The 22,884-nt window shown below is 38.5% G+C and overlaps 1 protein-coding gene across 1 annotated transcript in view; it reads left to right on the forward strand.

Annotated features, from left to right (window-relative positions):
* LOC311081440 (scavenger receptor cysteine-rich type 1 protein M130-like) overlaps positions 1-18,110 on the forward strand; it is a gene marked incomplete at both ends in the record, with an annotated part of 29,400 nt that extends 11,290 nt beyond the window's left edge. Inside the window, 13 exon segments of the mRNA XM_084111977.1 lie at positions 9,016-9,318; positions 9,457-9,774; positions 10,343-10,645; positions 10,783-11,100; positions 14,032-14,246; positions 14,249-14,342; positions 14,430-14,792; positions 14,830-15,147; positions 15,306-15,602; positions 16,049-16,363; positions 17,329-17,538; positions 17,637-17,732; positions 18,058-18,110. Coding sequence (XP_083968103.1) covers positions 9,016-9,318; positions 9,457-9,774; positions 10,343-10,645; positions 10,783-11,100; positions 14,032-14,246; positions 14,249-14,342; positions 14,430-14,792; positions 14,830-15,147; positions 15,306-15,602; positions 16,049-16,363; positions 17,329-17,538; positions 17,637-17,732; positions 18,058-18,110 — 3,203 coding nt within the window.
* Between the last annotated feature and the right edge of the window lie 4,774 nt (positions 18,111-22,884).

Consider the following 22,884-nt stretch of genomic DNA (forward strand, 5'->3'; position numbering starts at 1 on the left):
ACGCGTAAATACGAAGTATATGTTCGGGTGTCGCGTCAGACCGCACAACAGCCAATAGCGTTGCTCTATTTAGGATTTCATTTGCATTTGTGATGCGATGGCACGTTGCTGTATACATATATAAACATCAGACGACATTTCTTTCCGTGAGGGATGATGTGCTGTTAGGTAAGCAAATACCTATGCAAACGTCACACGTAACATTTGTTCGTGAATGAGATCGTAATTTTACGTTGGCATGTACATAGGCAAGCGTAAACCTTTAGAGTCAATGATGCATTTATACGTTGGCTGTGATGTCAGTGCTGTGTCATGCTGTGGCATCTCATCCCGTTTGTACTCATGCAGGTTTTTTGTCTCCGGTAACGTGGAAAAGTGGATTGCTCTCTACGATGGCTCTTAGAATTTTTTTATTAAACTGTCAAAGAACTTTTACAGACTGCATTCAGTTTGCATCCTCTTATAACAGGCTATATACACATGTACAGTGCTTAATTTGTAAAGTGGGAGGTCCCGGAGCGCAGATCCGGCGACTCAAAACGGGGGTTGGAGGTAACGGAACAAAACAAACAAACAAACAAAAAAAAAAAAAAAATTACACTGCCTACGTAGCTTCTCTGCAGGGACAGCGCCAGAGCATTTTTAACGCATGTGCTGAGTGGGTGCTAGATTTGACGGAGAGCCGCGCAAAACTTGGCCACTAAATATTTAATATTCAGTTATGTTAATGATCACAATTAAAGTTTTATTTTTATTAAATTGAACAAGGGCAACTTTCAGCATTCAATCAAATAGGCCTATTCTAAAAGATGTAGGCTATTATTAATAATAATGTTATTTCAACACAATATCTCGTTATTTCGAAATAATATGTGTGCGTGCATCTGTAAATCCGGTGACGCGTGTATTGATTTTTATTAATAAACAAGTGTTTTCTCTAAAAGTGTCGACTCGGCTGCAAAGATGAAGTTGACGATCGCCATCTCCGTGTGAACGCGCTTATAGAGAGAAATGCACATAAATAAGACTAATGGATTACATAATCAGAGAGTAGCCTTTTTATTTTTTCGTTTTGAATTATTTCGTTTAAAGACATTTCAAGCTTTGTGTATTTGATGTATTTGTCATGTCTGTGTGAGGCATACACTGAGTTTCGTTAAGTTAGGGTGTGCTCTAGTTCACGTGCAATGGAAGTGAGCGCGCGGGCGCCTCCGTTATATTTGTTTCGTAGGCCTATACAGGCAATTGGTTGATGAAAAATTGATTAAAATTAAGATACAATTTATACAAAACGAAATTCACTTTAAAGAAAGGCTTTCTACAAAACAACTTCAACTTCAGCGGTCAAAATCATGTCTGACCCGCTCCATGTCTCATATTGCGCATCCTATCTTACTCGGTCGTGCTGTTCACTTTTCATAAATCAACATAAATGGAAAAAAAATAACATTATAATATTTTAACAAATATGAAACTAAATGCGCTTTTTTAATGGCTAAAACAGTATAGTAGGCCTACATACTTTCTATTTGTACAAATTTCTGCACATTGATTTAATTCTGAATTTTGCACACACAAGTTGAAAGGCATTTGTTCAAATCAAGTTCACGGATAATTGTGCGTGCATTTATTAATCATTATGATACTAAAATCCTAACAAATAGGCTATGCTATGTACAAAAATCAGAAAAGCCCAAATCAGAAAAACAAATCAAATGAGCCCAGAATATGAACGCAATTACACGTTAAGCATTTTCCTCCCATAGAAACCCATTATAAGAACGCTTAATGTGGCTTAATGCAGATTAGAATGTCCCCTTATTATGTCGAAATAACGAGATATTATGTCGATACTAGGCTACTGTGTCCACCGTGGTCTCCTTTTTGATCAGCGGAAACGATTTTTGCTTGTTTGGGATCTGACTGTCCAGCGTATTTGAAAAAGTTAAGCAAACTTTCCTGTCTTTTTGACATTTTTCCCCTGCGTGAAACGATCGAGGCTAACAGCAATCTCAACTCGTACAACAAGCGCGCAAGTCATGTGTCACAAACATTGAACACTACACAAACAGTATTTATTTATTTATTTATTTATTTATTTATTTTTCATTTAGGCAATTAATTTTAGTGACACAGTAGGTGCCGGATCCAATAAAAAAGGTGCCGGATCCAATGTCGGAGGTGACGGAACATGTTCCGGCGTGTTCAGGCTCAAATTAAGCCCTGTGTATAACATATGTTAACATATGTATACAACATACAACACTGGATACGGCCATAGCCAGGGTTTAATAATTAATGAGGTCCAGGGTGGGGTGTCAATAATTATACATAATAGTGCCAATAAATGCCATAAATCATTCAACTTTAATAAATACAATGAATAATAAAGTTAGCAAAGGCTAAATACTAAATACTGTGGCTATTGTTTTTTCAAAATGACTGGAGTAATCTCCGAGTGGGCCAGCATCAATCTGGTATGAGAGACTCTGGAATGCTCCTTGAAGTCGGGATGTCAGTTTGACTGGAAATAATTAATACACATATACTGTATGTATACTGTATATGTCAGATAAAAATAATCTAATAACAACAATATATTGTAACAATCACAAATTTAACAATTATATTATAACAATAAGGCAAATACAAAAGCAGAAAACAAAGCACCAGTAGCCTATGACAATTTACAAATCTTTATTCAACATTTAAACACAGACACAATCATACGACACATAAACATTACAGAATAACTACAGCAGGCGGACCACGTAAACTGTGGGGCAGCCAGTCCAAGTCCAAGTGTAAATAGCAACAGTTGTGGATTCAGTAGACATTTAGATGCTATTTACTTATAAATAGTGACAGATAACGTTACTATTTGCTCATCAGTATTGTTGTGCATTAAACATCCTGCAATATAACTGACAGTAGATTATTAGATTTATAAAACAATATTAAAATCATGGCAACTTATTGAGATATTAAAGACTAGAGCTACCCCTAACCTTACCCTAAATGTAACTTTTATGAATTAAAATGAATTTTAAGTCAAATCATTTTTATTGAAAACAATTTTGCGTTTAATAACTGTAAAGTTATTAAAAAAAAGCGCTGTCAGTGGGAATAGAACCCCGGTCTCCCTTTACACGTTACGCCACAGAAACCACTGACTAAAGAGGTGACTTTTTCCACATATAGGGTAGACTGGCCTAGTGTAATTAGTTCTGCCAACAAGTAGGCTATTTGCAGTGGTCCAAATAGACACCTCGAATGCATTAACCAGAGGGGAAATAGGCTATGCTCGTTGGATCACAGAGACCACTCACTTTTCCTACAGGACAAATTCCTTTAACGTTACAAAATAATATAATGTTAATTCATGCAGTCATTGAATGTATTTAATCATTGACTCTAAATTATCACCAGTTTAACTAAAACAGAAAAATTTGTATGTCGCACATCAAATAAGACTCAGAAATATTACACGTTCAAAAATGTCATGTTTACACGACGAAAACGTTCGTATAGAAACACGTAACAAAAAATACACGGCCAAAAATGTTGCGTTAAGGCGATACAAACGATCGTGTCTTTAAATAACATGACAAAAAACTTCGCGTTTAGACGTACAAAACGTTCGCGTTTACACGGACCAAAAAGACGCGTACAAACTGTGCGTGTTAATGCGTCCAAATTTCACGCGTTGCATATAATAGGTATTGTCCCCAACGGCGTTCCATACTAAACGACCGACCGACCGATCGAACGTCTATCCGAACGTCTATCCGAACGTCTTGAACTTTCAAACGGGTGACCCACGTGATGACCTGACGTGACATCAGCGTCTTCGAATTTGCAGCTTTTTAACCATACAAGTACAAGCTGATGTGTAAAGGCTATAAATGGACATGATAGGCACTAAATATGCCTACAGATGTTATACCTAAAATAATACTCAACCATTTCCTGCACTTCCCTGAATAAGCCTATTGTAGGCTAAGTGATGAACTGACCAAGTTGCCACCTGTATCATGACTTTCTGTGTATTTCATGACTCTAATGTTTCAAACACCAGACTCACCTATTGTAACTGTATAGGCTACAGTGGTATGCTTTTAATTAATGTTGTTGTATTTTTCCTTTTTTATTTTTTTATTTGTCAAACTGATTGTTTTACAAGTAAGAGTTAAAAGTTATAAGATAAAGGGTTTTTAATTTCAAAGTCTTCAATGCCATGGACCATGTTGTCATTAGTTGGCCATTGACTTTTCATGGTAATAACACATTGAGAAAGACACAGTTAAGATTATCCAATATAAGATTATTTATTGCCTAGGCTACTTTGTTCATTTTTACCATGATTTCATCTTCATTCTGAAATTTACTTTGCTGACTCTGCTGACTCTTGGGCTACAAGAGTTTTTGTTTTGTTTTGTGAGGTGAATAAAATTTGTCATTTGTTAATAAGTGTTATGTTATGCTGAGAATAAGGGTTTCTGTTTTGGGGGTCACCTGTGAATGAATTGTAGAGCACCTCCTAGTGGTCCAATTACAGGATATTTCAGGGGGAAAGATCTACAATATTAATTATTGTTACTGAAAATGTTATAACATAAACAATAAAAAATACTTTTCTAACAAATGTGACAAGTTGAAAAAACTGTCATATTAAGAACGTTTTTTGTTGATACTTCAGGATTTAGCATTAAGCTTTGTATTATTAGAAAACCTGTAGACCTCCTTCATGTCCCCCTGAGACGAGAGACTTCATGAAATTAAAGGGATAGTTCACTTTGAAATTAATTTTTGATATGTTTTAGCTTACCTCAAGGGCATCCAAGATGTAGGTGTCTTTGTTTCCGCAGTAGTTTAAATTTTGATATTTTTAGGTCAAACCGTTCTTGTCTGTCAGTCATATAATGCAGGTCGATGGTCACTGTCTCAAAACACAAGCACAGAGTCCAAATTAAAACAATTCCCCATCGTCCAAATGAAACAATTACCCATCATAAGTACACATTGATGGCCTAAGACACGAAACGAGCGGTTTTTGTGAGAAAACGAACAGTATTTATATCGTTGTTATCTCTTGAAAACAGCACACGTCCAAATGATCTGACGGCGCGGGCGGGTATAGATATATACATAGATGTCCCCATGGCTACAGTTTCGTTCCAATGAACTGCAGTAGCGAAGTGACATCTAGTGTATACATCTATACCCGCCCGCGGGCGGGTATAGATATATACACTAGATGTCGCTTGGCTACGGTTTCGTTCCAATGAACTGCAGTAGCCAAGGCGACATCTATGTATATATCTATACCCGCCCGCGCCGTCAGATCATTTGGACGTGTGCTGTTTTCAAGAGATAACAACGATATAAATACTGTTCGTTTTCTCACACAAACCGCTTGTTTCGTGTCTTAGGCCATCAATGTGTACTTATGATGGGGAATTGTTTCATTTGGACGATGGGGAACTGTTTTAATTTGGACTCTGTGCTTGTGTTTTGAGCCAGTGACCATCGACCTGCATTATATGACTGACAGACAAGAACGGTTTGACCTAAAAATATCAAAATTTAAACTACTGCGGAAACAAAGACACCTACATCTTGGATGCCCTTGAGGTAAGCTAAAACATATCAAAAATTAATTTCAAAGTGAACTAGGGTATCATAAAGTAGACATATAGGCCGGCTTTGTATTTGAAATGCCAATATGTCTGATAAAAGGTAAGCATATTTTATGTAGCCTATATAATTCATTTCCTATTATTTTTATATTTAGGTAAAGCAGATGGGATACTGATTGCAGTTTTTGCTGCATTTGAATACGCTACAGCGTATTTCTATTCAATAAGATCTATTCCCGATTTAATGGGAGATGGAGAAAAATGATGTGGAATATCGTGCTTTTCCAAAATAACCGTTTAAGCATGTCAGGTTTGTCAATAATATTTAGCCTTAATTTAACTTTATTTAACTTTAATAAAACTACACCATACATAACTTTCTAAATCACTTTCTAAATCAGTCATTGATTGCAGTAATCAAATGTAGACTAGTTAGAGGATACAATCGAAGAATAAGAAGTTAAACTAAGGTATATATAAAAAAACGTGTTACAACGTGTCTTCACACGTAAACAACACGTTGGGAAGACGATCAGTTACTCGCGCTTCCGACCGGTCGCCATGGGAACGCGTTAACAACACGTAAGCACATGTAGGAACGTGTTACATATGATTTTATTTAAATGATCATTACATTTTTTTGGGCTCATTGTTTATAAGTTGCAGACATGAAAATCAAAGAACCTTAATTACAAAATAAGATATATTCAGCTGATCTTGTCTAAATGTAATATTAGAACTATTATACATATGTTTTTAATAAACCTTTCCACTTTAACATTTATGATGATTATTTGTAAAAGATTATGATAATTTAGTAAGTGTTGAGATCTCTAAGTTCTTGAAACAAAAAATCATGCTTAATTAGATTTACTTTTTATTAGGCCTACTTTATTTGTTTGATATTATGTATAAAAAATAATGCATGTTTTTAATCTATAGGACAGTTTTCCTGAACTGCCTACATTTCTTGGAACCATCACCCACTTTCTCAAAAATTTAAATACAAAACCAAATCTTCAAACTACATTCAGAGACCATCTGATGCTTTTCAAAATAAAGAAATTTACTCAAAACCATTTTATCTGTGCTCAAAATCAAACAATGCTTTCAGATCATACACAGCTCATATCATAAACACTGCAGAGCATTCATTAGACCATTCAGTCCAAATATATAAATCTAATATGAAAACCTTCTGGATCAAAAAGTAAAAAATAAAATAATCGACTTTTGAGTGTTTTTATGGACAGTGGGAACTTTGTACATTGGGCAATAAAATTAACAATAAAAACTAGTTAAAATGATTATATGGTCAAGACTATTGAATGTCTGTAGGCAGTATTTCTGCTCTTTGAAAGTAAAACACATAGCCGCACAAGCACAGAATTCAGGAAAGTTGTTTTTGGGGTACAATATTTATATGTATTGCCTATCATGTCCATTTATAGCCTTTACACATCAGCTTGTATACTTGTATGGTTAAAAAGCTGCAAATTCGAAGATGCTGACGTCACGTCAGGTCGTCACGTGGGTCACCCGTTTGAAAGTTCAAGACGTTCGGATAGACGTTCGGATAGACGATCGGTCGGTCGGTCGTTCGGATGTTTGATTTTGGCACGGAGTACCCGCCATATCAGGCGTCTTATTAGGCGACGTACTGAGGGACGACGTGTGTATCAGGCGTCTTATTAGGCGACGTGCCTGGTTCAGACGTTATGATTTTTTATACATTTCTCACGTACGCCGTCGCCGTAAGTATACATTACTACTGTGACGTCGCCATGACGTCGTCGCCGGTCTGTCGTTTGACGTCTCTATCAATCCCATTCAAAAATAGACACGGACTGACGGCGACGGAAGGGTAGACTGCTCCTTCGCCTTCTTCAGGGTAGACTTAGAAAAGGCATTATCCACTCGTCATAGGTCGTTCGGATGTTTGATTTTGGCACGGAGTACTCGCCATACTCGCTGCCATAGGAAACCAATTGAAAATAGGCGCCTCTCATTGCAAAAAACGCGTCAGGTGTGAGCGGCCCCTTAATCTGTTCTGGATGATCCAGCTTCCAATATTCATGTGTTGAGTTCATGACGAAAAGTAAGTGACTGTCACTTTGTTGTGTTTATGTTTCTATACTGTAGAATTACAATGCATTAACGTGCTGCGTGATGAGTGAGATTTATAGCGATAGAACAATGTTTATGCTGTAAAACACTGTAGGAAATAATAATTTAACTGATGTGAGCCTTCTGATGTCTAAGTTATGTAGTAACGTTTATAACATTGAGTTAAGGAAAATTAATATCGTGCTCTGGAGACCATGTGCGGACGCTGTTTGTGTAGTAGCTTAGTGAGGATGTCGCCATTTCTCCTTCTGTAAACCCCGTTTAATACAGTTTCATGTAAACTGGTCAGTGAGATAGGTGAAGCTCCTTATATTTCTCCAAAGAGTAATATTCTCGTCTATGTAATTGTATATTATGTTAAAAGGGGCATAGTAATGTTTATTGAGAGATTTATGTTTGATGATCCTGATTTGTATTATTTGTGTGGATTTATTATTTACGTTGCATAGTAATTTAAGTACAACTGTTTAAATGACAGTACCTAATGGTGATTTATTTGTTTCTTATCAGACTATAATGACAATACTGGATATTGGAATGTTCTGATGAGTACTGCTGGATCTCAATACAGTTAATAGAAGAACATCTCCTCGTCTTTATTCCTGTGTCAACTTTAACTTTATTTTATATAGCGCTTTTCACAATACAGATTGCATCAAAGCAGCTTCACAGTATTAGATAAAATAGTACATCAGTGTTTGTTTCTAGTGTAAAACATCCACGTTTGTTAATGCTGATCAATAGTATTGTTGATTGATTAATTAAATTAAATTAAGTATCCCCAAATGAGCAAGCCAAAGGCAACAGTGGCAAGGAACCGAAAAACTCCATCAGGTGACCTAATGGTGTCCTGACCGATACACCATCCTGTTTACTGGCTAAACCCTTGATGAACTAGCCCTGCTAGAATACCTCACTAACAATGTGCCTACTGCTACTGACAATATTTGCAACAATCAGACTTCACAATAATGATTTAGTGGAGATCCAAGAAGAAATCAATCATTATTTGCAGTAAATTGTGAAGAGTCTGATTGTTACTGCAATTCTCTGAGCAGGATAAGAACATTACCGAGGCTCATGAATAAGAGAAGCTGAGGAGTTAGTTGTAAACTGTTTATGGTCAATAATCAATCCAGAGATAATCAACACAAAACATCAAATTCTCAATTATTAAAGCCTGACTTTTTTAAAATTCCACCAATAAAATAAGTGTCTCGTGTTTTTGTGTGTGTATTCTCTTCTTCAGGAGTCCGGCTGGTTGGAGGTTCTCGCTGCTCTGGGAGGTTAAAGATACTTGATGATCAGTCGTGGGTTTCAGTGTGTGACGCTGCCTTTGACCAGCAGGATGCAGAGGTTGTGTGTAGAGAGCTGGACTGTGGGGCTCCTGTACAGGTGCTGGGAGAAGATGCTTTTGGCAAAGGAGACTCTCAGATGTGGACACAAGAGATTCAGTGCAGAGGAAATGAGTCTCAGATTCACCTCTGTTCAAAATCACTACCATATGAAAACAACTGTTCACATGACAACAATGTTGAACTGGTGTGTGCTGGTAAGAGCTGAATTAAAAGACTGAAATGATACACATATACTGTACATGAACCCATCTCAAAGCAACATGCTGGTCTATTATATTATTTTCAAGTTTGATAAATGGTTTTCTCTCTCCATTTCTATTACTCTCTCATAGATGTAATGAATGTGAGGCTGGTAAATGGTAGCAGTCGCTGTGCTGGTAGAGTGGAGGTTCTTCATAGAGGTCAGTGGGGAACAGTGTGTGGAGCTGGCTGGGATTTGGCTGATGCTGCAGTGGTGTGTAGAGAGCTGGACTGTGGAGAACCTGTAGATGCTCTGGGTGATGCTCATTTTGGACCAGGATCAGGACCAATCTGGATGAGTGGTGTCACATGTACTGGATCAGAGACAACACTGAAGAACTGTGGGTCATTAAGTGGATCATTTAGTGGTCCATGTGATCATAGTAAAGATGCTGGAGTCATCTGCTCAGGTCAGTGAGATTGATCTTCAAAACACTTACAGTAAACGGTTCCCTAAACTGTTGCGGCACATTTGCGTGTGCTATCAGTGCAAAAAGCTGTATCTCATTTACTAACCATCCACAAACTAATTAAACAGTTACATTCATTGCCAAAATGGCACTATGTTTTGACTTGTTTAATTGAGTCGTTGTTCTTTTCCATGCAAACATGCCTCCTTCTGTCTAAATAAGGCTCATTACTGATGGCTTTCCACAAAACTTTTGTTCTGTTTGCCCGGTGCAGTTTAAATCACACTATTATCTTTGAAAGACGACAGTAAATTAATCTTTATTTAAAAGAGATATTTGTGTTGAAGGGGTTATGAATTGCATTTTTTTTTAAAACATTTATAATGTTCTTTGAGGTCCACTTATTATGTTATCAAGATTTTTACATCAAAAAACATTCTAATTTAGAAGTAAAAAGCTATTTTCTATCCTGTTTTTGACCACCTCTTTCAAACACTTCATTTTGATAGGCATGCCACTTTTAAGACTTGGAAGTAAATGTTTTTATGTGTGTATTCTCTGCTTTCAGGAGTCCGGCTGGTTGGAGGTTCTCGCTGCTCTGGGAGGTTAGAGATACTTGATGATCAGTCATGGGTTTCAGTGTGTGACGCTGCCTTTGACCAGCAGGATGCAGAGGTTGTGTGTAGAGAGCTGGACTGTGGGGCTCCTGTACAGGTGCTGGGAGAAGATGCTTTTGGAAAAGGAGACGCTCAGATGTGGACACAAGAGATTCAGTGCAGAGGAAATGAGTCTCAGATTCACCTCTGTCCAACATCACTATCATATGAAAACAACTGTTCACATGACAGCAATGTTAAACTGGTGTGTTCTGGTAAGAGCTGAATTAAAAGACTGAAAAGATACACATATACTGTATATGAACCCATCACAAAGCAACACGCTGGTCTATTATATTATTTAAAGTTTGATAAATGCTTTTCTCTCTCCATTTCTATTACCCTCTCATAGATGTAATGAATGTGAGGCTGGTTAGTGGCAACAATCGCTGCGCTGGTACAGTGGAGGTTCTTCATAGAGGTCAGTGGGGAACAGTGTGTGATAATCTCTGGGATTTGGCTGATGCTGCAGTGGTGTGTAGAGAGCTGGACTGTGGAGAACCTGTAGATGCTCTGAGTGATGCTCATTTTGGACAAGGATCAGGACCAATCTGGATGAGTGGTGTCATGTGTACTGGATCAGAGTCAACACTGAAGAACTGTGGGTCATTAAGTGGATTATTAAGTGGTCCATGTGATCATAGTAAAGATGCTGGAGTCATCTGCTCAGGTCAGTGATATTGATCTTCAAAACTCTTACAGTAAACAGTTCCCTAAACAGTTGCGGCACATTTGCGTGTGCTATCAGTGCAAAAAGCTGTATCTCATTTACTAACCATCCACAAACTAATTAAACAGTTACATTCATTGCCAAAATGGCACTATGTTTTGACTTGTTTAATTGAGTCGTTGTTCTTTTCCATGCAAACATGCCTCCTTCTGTCTAAATAAGGCTCATTACTGATGGCTTTTCACAAAACTCTGTGCTGTTTGCCCGGTGCAGTTTAAATCACACTATTACCATTGAAAGAAGATGGCAAATTAATCTTTATATAAAATATATATTTGTGTTAAAGTGGTTATGAATTTTATTTAATTTTTAATTTTATAATGTTCTCTGAGGTCAACTTATAATGTTATCAAGATTATTACATTAAAAAACATTCTAATTCCTGTTTTTGACCCTCTCTTTCGAACACTGTTTTGATAGACATGCCACATACAAGAGTTATAAGAACACTTCAAGAGTTAAGTAACTCTTGTCCTCTGTTTGGCAACATTAATGTCGGATACAATGTAGTTGGCACTGCATCAGCTTTATTTTCAGTCTCTCTGAAAAGCCTGCATCGGAGTTGGTCAAACTGTGTCTTGTTTAAAAACGAAGTTTTTAAAATAAAAACAAAATAAAGTTCATCCACACTTTCTTAAAGTTAGGCTTACAAAGATGGCAATGCAATTGTAATTGCAAATGTAATCCTAATCCTAAATGTAATCTCTATTGTTTTGTTTTTGTTTGCATCTGTCTCACATTTACTACTACACGACATGCGTGAATCAGTGGGCGGGGCTAAAGAGCCAATGATGTAGAAGTAGGCGTTGGTCTTTCGTCATGTGTTGAGTGTTTTTATCAGTATATACATAATAATGTGACAAAATCTTAAACTCATCATTTTCTGGGCTTGGTTTTAATAAAAGCTGTTTTTGAAGTTTTAAGTTCTGAAACTTACAGGATATTTCTATAGTACAATGACCTCTTATATGTCAAAAGATCAAGGACATTTTTATTTCTCAATTCATGACTCATTAGATCCTAGTTTTCATGACAGCAGCAAATCCGCCACAATACAGAACTCAGACCCGGCCCATGAGATCCAAACTGGACTGTGCAAATTGCCTTCAGCACTGATTTTGTACATTTCTGTGTGGTTGTGCTAATCAGCTAACATGTTCAAACAACATGCACAGTTGATTCTTAGTGAATTCCACTCTTATTATTTTGGTAATTGGATGTATTTTGCAATACGTTATTGAGCGAAAATCTACCCCAAATATGTTATTTATTTTGCCATTTTCCTACAAATTGGCATAATAAACATGTTATTTAGTTAAATTTAGATGTTGTTACTATTAAACACACTCTTAAATCTGCCACTCTGAATAAATCTATTTTGTATGGTTTTATTTAGTATAAACATATCATAAACATCCCATACTTTCTGATGGGTCTCACCTGTGTTCTGGGAGATTAGAGGTTAATGGGGACACCTGGTACACAGTGTGTGATGCTGCCTTTGACCAGCAGGATGCAGAGGTTGTGTGTAGAGAGCTGGACTGTGGGGCTCCTGTACAGGTGCTGGGAGAAGATGCTTTTGGCAAAGGAGACACTCAGATGTGGACACAAGAGATTCAGTTGTAAGCTCCAATCACCGGCCCAAAGACGGTGTCCGGTGTCTTGGTCGAAGGCAATGCAGCGTGTATGTCTTTTGTATGTCGCTTCTGGAAAGATCACTTTAATTTATTAAACAGTTGATTTCCAATTTTAATTTTGACTCCATGAATAATTTAATCTGACTCCAAATTTAAGTGACTCTTTGTTTTTTCAAGTTTTCTATTTTAACAGCTTATCCTCGGATTAGTTGTGATTTAATGTGCCCCATGGTCCATTCAAAGTGCCTTCAGTTTGATCTATCCTGGACAAAGATTTGCAGAAACACCACACTTTTAATATACTGGAAATAATGATTTTAGAAGAATGCAGAATAAATCAAGGTTAACATTTATTTTTGCCAGGCAGAATTAAGCATCAAATAAAAAGGATTAAAAAGAATACATAATACACAACTGATCAGCATATAATAGAGACATCATTCAAAATGCAATATCAATAGTTTCAAAGAGTCAGCATACCTGGCAATAGAGACACACAGCAACAGTGTGGGAAGTTCTGTTTACAGATGCTTCCTTGAGTGGTTTGCCAATTCCCTTTAAATACCCAAGTGGAACAAAAGAAAGAACAATAAACATCTAGCACCCAAATATTTATTCAGCTTTTGCTGGACCCTTTCTCGTGCCCCAAGTGGTCACGCCTGAGTTTGGGGGATAAACACAAATGGTTATCTATTATCTTTATTGGGGCATCTTCCCACATCAGAAGAACATGCATTGTTTTCTTTTTTCTGACTGTTCTGCTGCTGCGGGAATGAAACTTCTTTACCATTCGCACCAGAAGTATTTATTTTGACCTCTCATAAAACAACTGGAGACAGTAGGTTTGTGTGTTTTGCATGACTGAATGAGACCTGGAGGGGAGAAGATAGTGTGAGGGGTCAGAGGAACTCAGCATGGGGGGAAAAGATGAGATTGGAGAAGTTGTGTTGTGCTCTCTGTCCCATAGATCTCTTCTTCAGATTAGTGAGTTTTATTGTTTTATTGCAAGTTAGAATTCTTGAATTCAGTCTTAGTAAAAGTCCATCCTTACATAGTGCAGAGGAAATGAATCTCAGATTTACTTCTGTCCAACATCACCATTACACCAACACAACTGCACCAGTGACAATAATGTGGGCCTGATCTGTTCTGGTAAATTATCAATATTCTGTCTCTCTTCATTCTCCTCTGTCAGCTGCATTATACACTATTTTAACTTCTGTTCTTTATTCAGGTTACACAGAGGCCAAACTGATGAATGGTTCAGGCTCTTGTTCTGGAAGAGTGGAGCTTCGGTTCCTCAACGAATGGGAAACAGTGTGTGATGCATGCTGGGATATGAGAGCTGCCAGTGTGCTCTGTAGACAGCTGAATTGTGGGATTGCTGTGTCTGTTGTGGGATCAGACTGGTTTGGAGAGGGAAGTGGTGAAATCTGGGCTGATGTGTTTGTGACGGGAATGAAACAAAACTCTCAGAATGCTCCGTCGCTTCATGGAGTCGAGCTGAATGTTCTCATAGACGAGATGTTGGAGTCGTCTGCTCTGGTAAACTTATTTGACACTGAGACCACTGAACTATTTCACGTTCTAACACAATTCTTATTTTAGTAAAACATGAGATCTTCTCCTCAGGTTCCTCTCTGGCTGTTCATGACGGTCTGGTGCGGTTGTCTGGAGAGAGACAGTGTGAGGGGGAGCTGGAAGTTTCCATCCATCAGGTCTGGAGGAGAGTTCTGCTGGACTCCTGGAGTCTCACTGAATCCTCTGTGGTCTGCAGACAGCTGGGCTGTGGCTCTGTGCTGAACTTCTCCGGCTCCTCTTCATCCAGTCCTGAACACAGTCATGAGTGTGTGACGGGCTTCCAGTGCTCTGGGAGTGAAGCTCATCTGGGGAACTGCAGCTCTCCACAAACTCTCAACTGCAGCTCCACACAACAGCTGTCAATCACCTGCCTTGGTGAGAACAACAACATCTGGGCAGATTCTTCAGTTGTTAGTGATCAATAATGTGTTTTTCTCTCTCTGAATATCAGCTCGCGGGTCCATCAGGCTGGTGGGTTCTGGGGGAGACTGTGCAGGGAGGCTGGAGGTTTTTCACAGCGGCTCATGGGGGACAGTGTGTGATGACTCCTGGGATATTAAAGATGCCCATGTGGTGTGCAGACAGCTGCAGTGTGGAGTGGCCCTCAGTAACCAGCAGGTACCAGCCTGGTTTGGTCCTGGTTCTGGACCCATATGGCTGGATGAGGTGGAGTGTGAGGGGAATGAGACGTCCCTGTGGAACTGCTCTTCTCCAGGCTGGGGGAAACATGACTGTCAACACAAGGAGGATGTAGGAGTCGTGTGCTCAGGTAAACGGTACACTAGTGTGAAAATTTGTTATTCAGTAACATTTAAAATCAAAAATGTTTTTTTCCAGATATTTCAATATATATGTACCATTCAGTGGTAGAAATGTATTGGGGTTTGATGAAAGTTAAAGTTGATTCTCATCCTTTTGCATGTACAGAGTTTAAAGAGATCAGATTAACTGAGGGCTGTGAAGGGAATGTGGAGGTTTTCTACAATGGATCCTGGGGTAATGTGTGCTGGAACCAGATGGACAGAGAGACAGCAGTTCTGATCTGTCAAGAGCTGAACTGTGGAAAATCTGGCAGTGAACCCGATTATTCAGAGGGACTGAAGTCTCATAATTGGCTTGATTATTTAAAATGTCGACGTCATGATTCCACTCTATGGCAGTGTCCATCTTCACCCTGGGGACAGAATGACTGTGATAATGAAGTGGCAAAAATCACCTGCTCAGGTAAGGAGATATTTAACTGATTTAATATGGTCTGAAGTGGTCATGTTTATTTAAATATGATTATTTTATGTCTCATAGATTAAATAAATTTTCTCCAAAATATTCTTAAACACCTTAAATTTTACAGAGTAAAAAATCTTTTGATGTTGTCATTTTATATTATTGTCATCGTTTTCATCTCAGAGGATGAGAATTCTGAATCTATTCGGAGTCATCTGACTTGTTCTACCTCACCATCTCCTCACCAGAGACAGTGTTCAAGTAAGTCTGATATTTGTGTATTTGTTTTCATCTTAAATTATTTATATTTCAACACAAAATAATTTTTTATTCCACATCACATTTTTTTTTATACAAATTTAAAGGCCTCTAGCAATCAGTTTCAGTGTGTTTTGTTGTGAATGTTGTCCTGAAGCTGGTCAGTGATGTTGCTGTGTGTGATTTAGATCATGTTCCTCTCAGACTGAGGGGAGGTTTGGGCCGGTGCTCTGGGAGGCTGGAGGTGTATCATAACGCTGTGTGGGGTTCAGTCTGTGCTGATCTGTGGGACATCAGCGATGCTCAGGTGGTCTGCAGGCAGCTGGGTTGTGGAGCAGCACTGAGGGCTGATGGGAATTCAGTCTTTGGTGCTGGTGAAGGTGTTGTGTGGCTGAACAGAGTCGAGTGCAGAGGGAATGAGATTCACCTGTGGGACTGTCCTCTCTCCCTGAAGAACCACACTGACTGCTCCCACAAAGAGCACGCTGGACTCACCTGTGCAAGTCAGAGCAAAACACTTTGGGCCCTATTTTAACGATCTGAAACGCAAGTGTCAAAGCGCAAAGCGCAAGTATCTTTGTGGGCGGGTCTTGGCGCTGTTGATATTTTCCGGGCGGGATAAATGACTCTTGCGCCAGGCGCAAATCTAAAATGGGTTGGTCTGAAGAGCTTCATTATTCATAGGTGTGGTTTGGGCGTAACGTGAAATAAACCAATCAGAGCGACATCTCACATTCCCTTTAAGAGCAGGCGCGCTTGTTCTAAAGCGGATTCCGATCATAACGGCGGATTTGCCAGGCGCGCGCCAGGAGCGGTTCACAGCCAAGGAGAGCAACGCTCTCGTCAGGGATGTTGGGGATGGAGAAACCCACCCAAATTAACTTAGGTTAAAAAGACGTATGATAATTTGGGTAAATGTGTAAGATAGATGTATGCTTTTATATTAAATTGTCTATCTATCTATCTATCTATCTATCTATCTATCTATCTATCTATCTATCGTAATAATGTATGATTTGCAAAAATGAAAACTGCTGCTTCTGTGTAGATGAGAGAATCAAAGTGCGCGTTTTGCACACGCTACATTGATTATGGCCAAGCATGCGCCCTTAAAATAGCATATATGAATAACATGCGCAACGCGCCACTGACTTTAAACTATTTTTTCCTGGTTAGTGGCGCAATTGTTTTCTAAACCTGCAAAATAGCATGAAGGAACGTTTGCGCCGGAACACGCCTCCTTTTTTGCGCTGAACCGCCCAGGGAGCGCAAGTTCATTCCCTAGTTTAGCGACGTGCTTCTGTAGAGGGAAAAGCGCGCTTTGCGCGGGTGCAAAATAGGAATGATACATGCGTCGGTGTACAAAGTCAATTGCGCTGGGTGCAAGATAGGGCCCTTTAACATCATTTTAGTGCTAATAATATGTGTATTTGCATGATTTTTAATCTGTCTGTGTCTGTTTTTCCAGATTTGACAGATTTGTCAGTGTCCACTACTCCTGCCACAACAACATCAGCTTCTCCTCCAGTTTCTCAGACAGTGCGCTCAACATCAGTCACTCCTCCACAAACTCCTCCAGTGTCTCTCTCTGTGCTTGTGGTTGTACTGGGAGTTTTGCTCTTACTGCTCTTAGTGCCACTGCTTATACTGATTCAGCAGAACAGAGTGATGAGGAGAGGTAGGAGAGATCCAGAGACTGTCATATTGTGTGTTATTCAGTGTGTGATCAGTCATGTGTTGTGAACTGACAGCAGGTTTGTCTGTCTACACTCACAGCTCTCTCTAAGAGGAGACACAAGACGACGACTGAGGCCGTTTATGAGGAGATTCATCGCAGACCCACTAATAGACAGAGTTTCTTCACTCAGAGGGGTGAGTGTCATAGGTTCTGATTTGTGGAAATCAACAGAGAAATAACTTTATTCAGAGGGGTGAGTGGAGTACATCACATTGAGTTATATTTGTGGGACCTTTTGTGCATTATTTAAAATGATTGGTTAGTGTTGTATGATCCAAAGAATGTGGATATTTGTGAACGTGTCAGATAACAGACATGCACCTGCAGCTCTGTTTTTTTACACACACACACACACACACATACACACAAAAGTTTTGGGAGGTAGGGGATCATATATTTGTAGGGTATGTTTCTGTGTGTATTTGTCTCTAAAATCCTTTAACTGATGTTACATTATAGGACATCATGTTACATTAATGTCTTGTAAACTGGTCACATCATTCATTGATTGATCACAATGGCAATGGCCAAGAGCATTAAGTCCTAAAAATATTCTGTTTTGATTTTTGAAGACGAGGCGAATGAAATCGCACTGGGGTACTATGATGATGTCATTACTGATGGACTGAAACCAGAACGTGAGACACACGCACACACACACACGCGCACACACACACACAAAAGTTTTGGGAGGTAGGGGATCATATATTTGTAGGGTATGTTTCTGTGTGTATTTGTCTCTAAAATCCTTTAACTGATGTTACATTATAGGCAAGGCAAGTTTATTTATATAGCACATTTCATACACAATGGCAATTCAAAGTGCTTTACATAGAAGAAATTAAAATAATAAAAGAAATAAGAATAATTAAAACAGTTTAGAAAAATAGAATAGCGGCTGGCATAATAGCTAAAAGCAGACTCGCCATGCTTAGAGTGAACCCTTGGTATTTCTAGCTGATATGATCCTAATGATCTGAGTGATCTGTTGGGTTTATATTCAGTGAGCATATCTGCAATGTATTGAGGTCCTAGGCCATTGAATGATTTAAATACCAGTAGTAATACTTTAAAATCAATCCTAAATTTAACTGGGAGCCAGTGTAAAGACCTGAGGACTGGTGTGATATGTTCATATTTTCTGGTTCTGCTCAGAATCCTGGCGGCAGCGTTCTGTATGAGCTGCAACTGTCTTATGGTCTTTTTGGGAAGGCCAGTGAGGAGTCCATTACAATAATCCACCCTGCTGGTGATGAAAGCATGCACAAGTTTCTCTAAGTCTTGTCTGGAAACAAAGCATCTAATTCTTGCAATATTTTTTAGATGATAGTATGCTGATTTAGTTATTGCTTTGACATGACTACTGAAACTAAGGTCTGACTCTAGTGTCACACCAAGATTCCTGACTTGATGTTTAGTTGTTTGACCCCTAGAGTGAAGGTATGCGTTCACCTTGAGAACTTCATCTTTGTTTCCAAATGCAATGACTTCAGTTTTGTCTTTGTTTAACTGAAGAAAGTTTTGACACATCCAACTGTTGACTTCGTCAATGCATTGGCACAGGGAGTCAATTGGGCTGTAATCTTTAGGCGATAGGGCTAAGTAGAGTTGTGTGTCGTCTGCATAGCTGTGGTAAGCAATTTGGTTCTTTCTCATTATTTGGCTCATTGGGAGCATATACAGGTTGAACAGGAGTGGCGCAAGAATCGAGCCTTGAGGGACTCCGCATGTCATGGATGTCCACTCAGACTTATGATCTCCTATACTCACATAATAACCTCTCCCATCTAAGTATGACCTGAACCATTTTAGGACTATCCCAGAAAGCCCCACCCAGTTTTCCAGCCTGTCAAGAAGTATGTTATGATCGACAGTGTCAAATGCAGCACTAAGGTCAAGTAGTACCAGCACTGATAATTTGCCTGAATCAGTATTTAAGCGAATATCGTTTATTATCTTTATGAGCGCTGTCTCTGTGCTGTGGTGCGGTCGGAAACCAGACTGAAAATTGTCAAAGGATCCATTCAAGCTCAAGAATTTGTTCAGCTGATTGAAGACAACTTTTTCAATGATCTTGCCTATGAAAGGAAGATTTGAGATCGGCCTATAGTTGCTTAAAGGGATAGTTCACCCAAAAATGAAAATTCTGTCAGTAATTACTCACCCTCATGTTGTTCCAACCCCGTAAGACCTTCGTTCATCTTCGGAACATAAATTAAGATATTTTTGATGAAAACTGAGCCTTGACTCACTCCTCCATAGGCTGCTAGGTGGCCCAAACTTGCTGGCCCAGAAAAGTTATTAAAGAGATCGTTAATATAGTCCAAGTGACTACAGTGGCTCAATCTTAAGTATATCAAGCGACGAGAATACTTTTTGTGCGCAAAAACAAACAAAAATAACGACTTTATTCCACTATTCATTTCCTTCTCTCTGGGCCTCGTAGTGTTTTTGCGCTGCGCGTCTGTGTTATACGTAATCACGCATCACACACATGACCGGCGTCGGCCAATAGTGAGCCTACGTGGTGACGTGTAACACAGACGCGCTGCGCAAAAACACTACGTGAACCAACTAGAGGTCGAGAGAGAAGGAAATGAATAGTGGAATAAAGTCGTTATTTTTGTTTGTTTTTGCGCACAAAAAGTATTCTCGTCGCTTGATATACTTAAGATTGAGCCACTGTAGTCACTTGGACTATATTAACGATCTCTTTAATAACTTTTCTGGGCCAGCAAGTTTGGGCCACCTAGCAGCCTATGGAGGAGTGAGACAAGGCTCAGATTTAATCAAAAATATCTTAATTTATGTTCCGAAGATGAACGAAGGTCTTACGGGTTTGGAACAACATGAGGGTGAGTAATTACTGACAGAATTTTCATTTTTGGGTGAACTATCCCTTTAATATGGTCTTATCCAGATTGTTCTTTTTCAGGAGGGGCTTGACAACTGCAGTTTTCAGGGAGTTTGGAAAACTCCCAGAGCGAAGTGAGACATTTACCACTTCTAGAAGATCTGCTTCTAAACTGTTTAACACACTTTTGAAAAATGATGTGGGAAGTGTGTCAAGAGCGCAGGTTGAAGGTGCTGTACGGTTTCTTCCAAAATTTTGCCATCAATTTCTTTGAAATCAGACATAGTAACTCATTTCTCAGGTGGTTTGATCTGTCTGACCTCAGTGCAACTCAAGGATGTGCTGATCACCTTTCTGATATTACTGATTTTCTCAGAGAAGAAAGAAGCAAACTCACTGCACTTGTTCTCTGAGAGCATTTCACTGAGACTGGCTTGGAGGGTTTGTCAGTCTCTCTACAGTAGCAAAAAGAGTGCGTGTGTTGTTTAAATTGCTGTTTATCATATTTGAGAAGAAAGTCTGTCTAGCTTTGCCTAGTTCCATATTGAAAGCATGAAGGCTGTCTTTGTGACTGATGTTACATTATAGGACATCATGTTACATTAATGTCTTGTAAACTGGTCACATCATTCATTGATTGATCACAATGGCAATGGCCAAGAGCATTAAGTCCTAAAAATATTCTGTTTTGATTTCTGAAGACGAGGCGAATGAAATCGCACTGGGGTACTATGATGATGTCATTACTGATGGACTGAAACCAGAACGTGAGACACACACACACACACACACACACACACACACACACACATATATATTTTTTATATATATTTTTTTATATTTTATAATTTTTTTATATAAAATATAAAATTAAGAAAATATACATTACATATGCAAGTTTGTTTTTAGTGTGATGGCATCTGATTCATTTTAAATTTGTAGAAGACACACCTGGGAGCTATGATGATGTCATCACCAGTGAACATAACCCTGGTATTGTAGAAGGTGAAGGTATTCATTGTTTTATGTGTATGTACTGTATATAACAACACAGTCCCTTTAAATTGATGCTCAGTACCGATAAAATGCAACATTTGATCTGTCTATGTTTCTCTCTCTCTGTGTGTGTGTGTGTGTGTGTGTGTGTGTGTGTGTGTGTGTGTGTAGTGGACACGGCAGAAAATTATGATGATGTCATCATTAATGGACAGGACTCTCAAGGTGTAACGGGTGAGTTACAGAACAATATATTGAACATGCGTTTATAGTTTACCATTAATTAATCATCATGACTTTATCTGGAGTAAATCTAATAATCTCACACAGTAATGAGGGAAAGAGATCAATGACATCATCAGTGACACAAGCTGTATTACAAATTACAATGTGAGGTTTTATTTCACATGTGAATCAGAGGGAGATCAGGAGGAGTATGATGATGTGAAGAACAGCAATGAAGAAGAGAGGAACCTGTTGGGTCAGTGTTTGTCTCTTTTTTAATCTTTGACTAATTATTTGCTGATTTTAATAGGCTCAGTTTTAGATATTAAATACAACATTAAACATTTGCTTTTTTCTTTAATAACAGACTATGATGATGTGGGGGAGTTGTCAAAAAATGACGGCATGACTGTATGACTCAATGGCCACACACACTGCCTCGGTTCATGACATTTTACAGCTTCTAGAGTTGGGTTGAATCGCTACTTTAGGTTTTAAATTACTTTGTATTGATGAGCTTGCATTTTGTAAAAAGGATTGCTTTGAAATTTAGGAGGTATAACATTGATTCTTTTTTTGCTTCTCTTTAACAAACACATTTTAACAATATTAAAAACAAACATTATAAATGCATAAAATCATGCTAATGTAATTTTTTTTTCTCTGAACATTGTTAATTTTGTGCCTTATTCCTTACTTGAAGTTGGAGCCATTTCCCTGTTCTGTTTTACAGTTGTACTCAAAAGTTTACATACCCCTTGCAGAATCTGTGAAAATGTTAATATGTTTAACAAAATAACAGGGAACATAAAAACGTATTGTTGTTTTTATGTAGTACTGTCCTAAATAAGCTATTTCACATAACAGATGTTTACATATAGACCTTATGTGCCAGTGAAACAAGCACCCAGCCATCAGAATATTGAACTTTTCTGGTGAAGACATTATAATGTTTGAAGCGGGTGTCATAATACATGTCAATAGAACCAGAAGATTTTAAATTGAGCGGCTCATTCATAAATCCATAAGATCTTACCTTCATACTGTGGAAATACAAACTGAAAGACAGAAAACAATGAGCACAGCGTTAAAAAGGGCGGACAACCTAAGGTACAACATAAGAGAGCGAACAACTGAGGGACTCAAAGGTGAAAACATTCACTGATGTTCAAGAATGCAACATGATGCATTAACAGCTGGGGTGTAAACTT

The sequence above is a fragment of the Abramis brama genome, assembly GCF_963993115.1.
Source record: "Abramis brama genome assembly, chromosome: 4".
In the NCBI taxonomy this organism is placed as follows: Eukaryota; Metazoa; Chordata; class Actinopteri; order Cypriniformes; family Leuciscidae; genus Abramis; species Abramis brama.